General features: G+C 48.6%; 1 protein-coding gene across 1 annotated transcript in view; it reads right to left on the reverse strand.

The window, feature by feature from the left end:
- LOC105000046 (transmembrane epididymal protein 1-like) overlaps nucleotides 1–2,744 on the reverse strand; it is a 29,649-nt gene extending 26,905 nt beyond the window's left edge. Inside the window, 2 exon segments of the mRNA XM_010855715.1 lie at nucleotides 1,885–2,594; nucleotides 2,597–2,744. Coding sequence (XP_010854017.1) covers nucleotides 1,885–2,594; nucleotides 2,597–2,744 — 858 coding nt within the window.
- Nucleotides 2,745–8,032: the final 5,288 nt, after the last annotated feature.

Consider the following 8,032-nt stretch of genomic DNA (forward strand, 5'->3'; position numbering starts at 1 on the left):
ATAGAGCTTGCTTGAGCTGTATTTCATTTCATCTACATAATGTGTCAGTTGACATCCTGGTTTATTTGCACCTCCTCTCCTCATTTTGAGAGAAGTCCCAGGCTCTGAAAATTCCTGTGGACTCTAGGGTGCTGACACTCTGAGGTACCCTTTAGTGCTGAGTCCCTTCCTGCATCTTTGTTACCACTGAGATCGTTTGCATCCCACCAACTCAGATATGTGCCTTGACTTTGTTTTCCCCTAGAATCAATTACACAAAACATTTGTTTGATATATATTTATTTATTTGGCTGCACCAGGTCTTATTTGCAGCACGCAGCATCTTCAGTCTTCCTTGCGGCATGTGGATCTTTTAGTTACGGCAAGTGGGATCTAGCTCCTTGAGCAAGAATCAAACCCAGGTCCCCTGCATTGGGAACGTGGAGTCTTAACCCCTGGGCCACCAGGGAAGTCCCCAAAACATTTATTTGAGAAGCTGACTTTATTGAAAAGGTAGATTAAAAATATTTTTATTCATAACTCACCTCAAAAATTGCTGTACAATCATAACTTTGATCCCTGTTTGGCTAACATCTGTTGAAGAAGATAAATCTAGATTTTTAACAACTTCTCCCATTAATTCTGAAAAGGCTGGATTTTTTACGTCACAGGACAAACGGTTTTAGCATTAGTTATTAGATATCCCTGCCCACTACCAGTTTTAAGAACTGCAAAATCTTGGTAACCTACCTCTCCCTGTGTTCCCATCATCTTTCACATTTCTTTAGCTGCCTTACTGATGGAAAAACCATCCAGCATAAACAACCATCATAAAAGAAAAAACATCCTGGTAGCTGGAACTCCTCACAGATCCCTCCCTCCCCAGGCTCAGCCTCCACTAAGTGCCTGGGTCCCCTTCTCGTCTCCAGAATCTGCTGCCAGTTATGCCAGCCCTGCCCCCTTTCCCCTCAGAGCAGAAGGGAATACAGTCACTTTTGTTTTTAAACAAGTTCTCCAGCCTCCTATAATTAACACAGAACACAAAAACAAAAAGAACAGAAGAATGAAGGCATCTGAAATCCTCACAATATACAAATGTGGAGGAGAGCCACTATTACCATCTCTCTCTCTCTCTCACATTCAGCTCTCCAGCCTCAGGCACAAATGCACACAGGATTTCCCACCCAAGAGACAACTTCATGCCTACTTCTATCCATAGCTTTAAATGGATCTTCAATGGATTAATTATGACCTTGGATCACGACAAACTCTCATGTTGATCCATGATTGGTCTTTCACTTTATTTACCTATTGATATACTCATGAACCTGCTGCTAGTTTTAAGACCACCACATTTATTCTGTTGCCTCCTTTGTTCTCCACCCTTGAGAGGTTTATCTTCTTGAGTTTTGTGTTTATTATTACCAAACATCAAAAAGTAGCTGTATCCCAAATTTTGAGAAAAGTCAAGGAGAGACAATCTACTTTTTAAGAAGAACAGCAAGAAAGGGAGACTTTCCTATCAGATATCAGTGATGTAATGGGGCTGGGAAGACTGGGTTAGCCATCCAATTCACGTTCATCTCCCACCTTCCAATCCCTTAGCCCTCCTGGATTCTAGAAGCAACTAGAGAAGAAGTCCTGGAGTCCCCACAGAGAGGCCTGGAAACCATACTCACACAGTAGGCCAGACAGAGAGGCTGATAGACTGACAGCATTAAAAAGCCATCCCGGTAGCTGGCAGGTTTATCTGGGGACAAGGAACATGGCTTCTGAGATAGGAAGATACACTGTGGATCCCAAGACCTTGCAGTGTCACTCACCCTTACACGGTTTTATAGGGACAAGGCAAGTACAGCTGGGGACAGGACAATCTTTAGATTAGATGACTTCATCCTGCAGCACGGCCTCTGCTCTGAACTGCCCAAGCTCCTCACTGTCCTCGCCTAGAGGGCACGCCTGGTCCTCAGCACCTGGGACCCTTTTCCAGGAGGAGAAGCGATGGTGCCAGAGGCTGCAGAGGCCATAGACAGTGGCCAGTATGACAACCCCCAAGCCCAGGAGCCAGCAGAAGAAGGTGGTGACAAAGGCGAGGTCCACAGGGCTGTCTGCCTGCCAGGCCTGCAAGGAGAGTGGGGCATGCAGCATCAAGGTCACCACTAGCAGCCAGGAGCCAGACACCAGCATCAGCCAGGCCTTGAGCACCCAGAATGGGGGCTGGTCAGGGGCCCAGACCTTGATGGTGAGCACCAGGGCCAGGAGGAAGGAAGGCAGCATCAGCATGGTGTGCACTCGGAACTCCAGGGCGTTCCTGTTCTCAATGAGGGCCACCGTTTCCAGCACTATCACAGCAAGGGCCAAGGCTGTGGCCGCCCACTCCAGCTTCATGCTCTGCTGTGCCAGCCACGTCTGGCTCATGAGATCCACCAGGGCACTGAGCAGGAAGAACGCGATGGTGGCATACTGCCACGCATTGTGATGCTGGAAAGGCCTCCGAGGGTCCTCCCAGTCTATTGGGAGAAAATGATTGGTTCCAAGCGGGAAGAAGAACTCTCCCAAGATCAGTGTCATGCCGGCTCCCATCTTCACCACTGCCTCTGCATGCACTCGTTGCCCCACCTCTGGCCTTGCTTGTCCTTTGTGGGGAGTGGGAGGAAGAGGAGCTTCTGCCCCTGTGAGAGGGCCCGGGACACCATCGCTGCACAGCAGAGCCCAGTGGAATAGATAAGCAGGGCCGGAGTCAGGTGACCCAAGAGAGTGCCCATGCCTCGGCCAGCAGGCTGCTGGAGGGCCAGGGCTTGTGAGTGACTCTCCCCATCTCTTAACTCTCAAAAGAGGCCCTGTGGCCCCACCTCTGTTGCCCACACAGGGGGAAGGCACAGGCCCCATGTGGGCCCAAGTCATCTTCAGGTAACTGAGCGCTGGCCGGGCTCCTCCCTGATGGCCGGGTTCTAGAACAGGGCGTTACTGTTACAACAGACAGGAATCTGCTCCCTTCCTCAGCCCAGAGCTTGCATCCCACTGTTAGAAGAATGCATGTGAAGTACTTGGCACCTTGGCAGTACAATAGATGGCACTTATTATCATTTATTACTACATCAACTGGGATGCCCTGGGTTTCACCAGCCAGTGAATATAAACCCAGGCTCACCACCGTTGATGGCCAAGTTCCCCACCCTCACCTGAACCCCTGTGTCCTGCCCTTCCCCAGGTCTTTCTGTGGCTATAAGGGAAGGGCTGTGACTCAGGTTCTGGATGTTGCTTTCTGCTGCACCCTTGCACTGGTGGTGTTTCCGAGCTTTGATGCTACAGCCGCAGGCCCTGACTGGGCTGCCCTGATGGAGCCACTGACACTCGGTTCCTCCTGCCCTGAGAGGCCAGGACCACGTCTGCCTCTTGTCCTGGTCACCAGGTCTTGGCTCTGCCTTCTTCCTCCTTCTCTGGATAAACCCCTTACCCCTACTCTGCACAGGGCCCTGCCTGGAGCAGGCACTGTCTTTGGATTCTTGACATGTAGCAAAGGATACATAGAAGTGTTTAAAATCTCACAATGGAGGTCTTAAATGGAGTGTAGAGGACAACACCAAGGCCAGTGGAGACAGGGGCAGACAGACTTCCACATGGGGGAATCGGGCAGGAGGTGGCAGTTGAATCTGGTCTTGAAGGTTTAGGCATTGGAAGTGGAGGGCCCTGTGGTTAGAGATCACAAGAGGAAACTCTAGACTCAGGGACTGAAGTAGGAGGATGAGGGCGAGGCAGAAGGGAAGAAGAGGCAGGTCTGGGCAGCCAAGTAATGGGATAGGGAGTGGGGGACTTAACTATTGGACCACCCATTTCTATTGTACCAAGAGCCCCAGAGCCTGGGGCTGAGAGATGACCTGGGCAGGGGCTGTATCAAGTGAGCTGTCCCTGGAAAATGCCTGGTAGCCTCTTCTGGGATCTATTCCTGAACTGTCTGCTGTTCATATGCCTCAGGTAGACAGGAGGATAAGCAATGTCCAGTGGTATGAGGAACATGGGGTGGGGAGAAGAGACCACAGGTCAAGGGGAAGAGAAGACTGGGGCAGAAGGAGAGAGTATATGGACTGGTCTCTTTTGGGAGCAGGTGAACAACCAACTGCAGAGTGCATCATGCGAAATGCTGGGCTGGATGAAGCACAAGCTGGAATCTAGATTGCTGGGATAAATATCAATAACCTCAGATATGCAGATGACACTACCCTCAGGCAAAAAGCAAAGAAGAACTGAAGAACCTCTTGATGAAAGTGAAAGAGGTGAGTGAAAAAGCTGGCTTAAAACTCAACATTCAAAAAACTGAGATCGTGGCATCTGTTCCCATCACTTCATGGCAAATAGATGGGGAAACAGTGGAAACAGTGAGAGACATTATTTTCTTGGGCTTCAAAATCACTGCCGATGGTGACTGCAGCCATGAAATTAAAAGACGTTTGTTCCTTGGAAGTAAAGCTATGACCAACCTAGACAGTGTATTAAAAAGCAGAGACATACTTTGTCAACAAAGGTCCATCTAGTCAAAGCTATGTTTTTCCAGTAGTCTTGTATGGATGTGAGAGTTGGACCATAAAGAAAGCTGAGTGCCAAAGAATTACTGCTTTTGAACTGTGGTGATGGAGAAGACTCTTGCAAGTCCCTTGGACTGCAAGGAGATCAAACCAGTTAATCCTAAAGGAAATTAGTCCTGAATATTAATTGGAAGGACTGATGCTGAAGCTGAAGCTCCAAAACTTTGGCCACATGATGCGAACAACTGACTCACTGGAAAAGACTCTGATGCTGGGAAAGATTGAAGGCGGGAGGAGAAGGGGACGACAGAGGATGAGATGGTTGGATGGCATCACCAACTCGATGGACATGACTTTGAACAAGCTCTGGGAGGTGGTGATGGACAGGGAAGTCTGGCTTGCTGCAGAGCACGGGGTCATGAAGAGTTGACTGAGCGACTGAACTGAATTCTGAACAACCAACTGTATGCCCAAGCCAGAAACCAGGCCATTGTCCTGGGCTCTTCCCTTCCTCCACGCCCACAACCAGTCCCTTACCACATCCAGCCAGTTCTTCCTCCTGCAGAGGCAGACTTTCCTTTTCCTCTGACCACCCCATCTCAGCTCTCTGCTGGCCCATGAAAGCATCCTCCTGACCCTCACTGGCCTCTCCACCTCCTGGTTTCTCTTTCCCATATAGCTGCTAGAGAGGGCCTGCTAGTATTCATAGCTGACGGTGCCATTGCCCTAATGAACATTCTTCAAGTGCCTTGTGTTGGCTGCAGGCTGGAGTTACACGGCCGGGCAAACAAGATCCTGTGTGGTCTATCCCCTTCTATCACTCATACCTGCATTCCCCCACCTACCAACATTATGCTTCAGCTCCTCTGAATTCTCTGTATTTTTCTAGAATATCCCCATGCTTTTCATTGCCTTGGTCTTTTGCCAATTGATTCTCTCTGTCTGCAAAATCCCCTCCTACTTTATCTTTTTGGTAATCTTCTACCCAACACCACTTGATTAACCAGAGAAGTGACTCTATGTTTTGACTGTACTCTGCCCAGGCTCACACAAATCCAGTTCTCCATGTGTCGTATCATCTCTGCTGCACTCTGGAGCTGCTCTTCTCAGATACCTCTTCCAGAAAGGACTTGCTGCCCAGCTGCCAAGCTTTGGTGAGCTGACAGCTTCAGGGTCTCCTTCAGGGTCAACCTCAGTTTTCCAGCTGACAGCGCATCCTTTCAGGGTTACCTCCAGCCAGCTGCCCAATTAGGTGGTGTCATAAGAGCCCAGCCACTTCCCCCTTGGCTGTTACTGCTCACTGAGGGACTCTGAACAGGAAACCCTGGACATCTTTGTTCCAGAGCTCCCGTGGGGTTGGCAGAAACTGACGTGTCTGAGTCGTGACATTGGTCCATCCCCAGTCCATTTGCCTCCCCTTTCTTTCCTGGCATTACTTACCAGCGGATTTTGTGCCCTCTCAGCTCAGTCAGCCTCTGCTTCTCAGAGAACACCACTGGCACAATCTGTGTGGCATCCTCTGCTCTGCTCTTCGAGGGCACCTGTGATTGTGGTCTGACCCAATGGCCAGCTGAGCGCCCAGCATGGCTGTCAGTACTGTGCTTTGTGACTGTGCCAGGGGCACTGGGATTCTGCATGTGTTCTCAGAGAATGTATGGCCTGGGTAAACCATTTGGGGTGCAAAGAATTAAATAAGCAGCCTGAGGGTACCTTCATGAGATTATGACCCCCAGGGACAGCTGTAGGTCGGAGGAGGGTGGCCACCAGTTCCCTCAGTCCCTCTGCAGTGTGGACTCCATCTGGGCCCTATTTCCCTGAGGGCCGGGCAAGAAAAGAGAGATTCTGGGTTAGGTGCCAAAGACTGGGACAAGAAGAGGCCAGGAGAGCTGCAGCGCCTTCCAAATAAGAGCTGCAATTCAGAGAGCAGCTGGTGCCACAGAGGGACTGAGTGCTGGAGGCAGAGGGATCCTCTGCGGTCTGGCTGATGAAGTTTCTAAATAACTTTAATTGAGGTATAATTGACATGTAAAGTTATATTAGCTTCAGGTGTACAACATAATGATCAACATAACGATTCAATATCTATACATATTGCAAAACGATCACAATGCCTTGTTAATATTCATCACCACACAGAGTTTTCTCGTGATGAGAACTCTGAAGATCTACTCTTAGCAACTTTCAAATATACAATACAGTATTATTAACTGAAGTCACCATGCTGTACATTGCATCCCCATGACTTATTTATTTTCTATCAGAGACCTTTATGGTTACAGAGCAGGACTCCCCAAAGGAGCAGAGAGATAGGAATCCAATTGCCTCCCTCAACCCCTCCAGGCAAAGCACGATACACCATGAGAGGTACTGGGGTCTCTACCAATTACCTACACTCCAGTTACCCTATGTAATTATTGTCATCATATGTTCTATTGGGGGGAATCATGTGAAACTGCCATTTTTATAGATCAAAAAACAGTTAAATACTGGCAATTTTATTTGGTCTAATTTCATATAGAGAGTTGAATTGAACTTGTGTGCTTAGTCGCTCAGTCGTGTTAGACTCTTCAAAATCCTTTGGACTGTAGCCTGGCCAGGTTCCTCTGTCCATGGGATTTCCCAGGCAAGAATACTGGAGTGAGTTGTCATTTCCTCCTCCAGGGGATTTTCCTGACCCAGGGATCAAATCCACATCTCTTGCATTGGCAGGTGGATTTTCTACCATTGAGAAGAAGTTAGAGATATACATATATTCATTCCCAGAGTAGATGTCTACTTATGGACCTTCCCATAACCACTGTTCCTAGAGCACTTCCTACTGACCAGGCATCAGACAGAAGTATTTCTGTGCATTCTATACTCACAGCAGCCCAAAGAATATGTACAATTATTATCCCAATCTTTCAGATGAAGAAGGAGGGATGAGTGACTACATCTGCCTGACCTACAAACCCATGTTCTTGACCCCTGCACAGACTGCCCTCCCGAAGCCCTTTGTGGCCTCCAGGGGCTGAAGTGGGGTTGGGGACTGCATATTTGAGTTAAAGAACTGTTCAGAGAGCTCTACAACAAGTGGTGACTATGTGACAGTCAGAGTCAGATATGTATAGAGTTTGTGTGGCCTAAAGCTTAAAAGGGATTCCCAGGTGGTGCTAGTGGTAAAGAACCCTGTTAATGCAGAAGTCATAAGAGACGCAAGTTTGATCCTTGGGTCAGGAAGTTCCCTTGGAGAAGGGAATGGCAATCCACTCCAGTATTCTTGCCTGGAGAATTCCATGGACAGAGGAGCCTGGTGGGCTACAATCCATGGGGTCGCAAAGAGTCGGACATGACTGAAGCGACTTAGCATACAAAGCTAAAGAAGCTCGTGAGACCCTCTTTTTGGAAAAATAATACCCCCCAAAATCTTACTGTTGCAGATTTTGCATAAATGTGTCCGTGTGAACATCTTGCTAAGGGCGCTCCCCTGGCCTTAGAAGGAACTTGTGCAAAGGAAGGGTGCTGTAGATAAGCTTCATTATCAAGACCTC

Source organism: Bison bison, unplaced genomic scaffold, assembly GCF_000754665.1.
Source record: "Bison bison bison isolate TAMUID 2011002044 unplaced genomic scaffold, Bison_UMD1.0 scf7180017864367, whole genome shotgun sequence".
NCBI classification, from domain to species: Eukaryota; Metazoa; Chordata; class Mammalia; order Artiodactyla; family Bovidae; genus Bison; species Bison bison.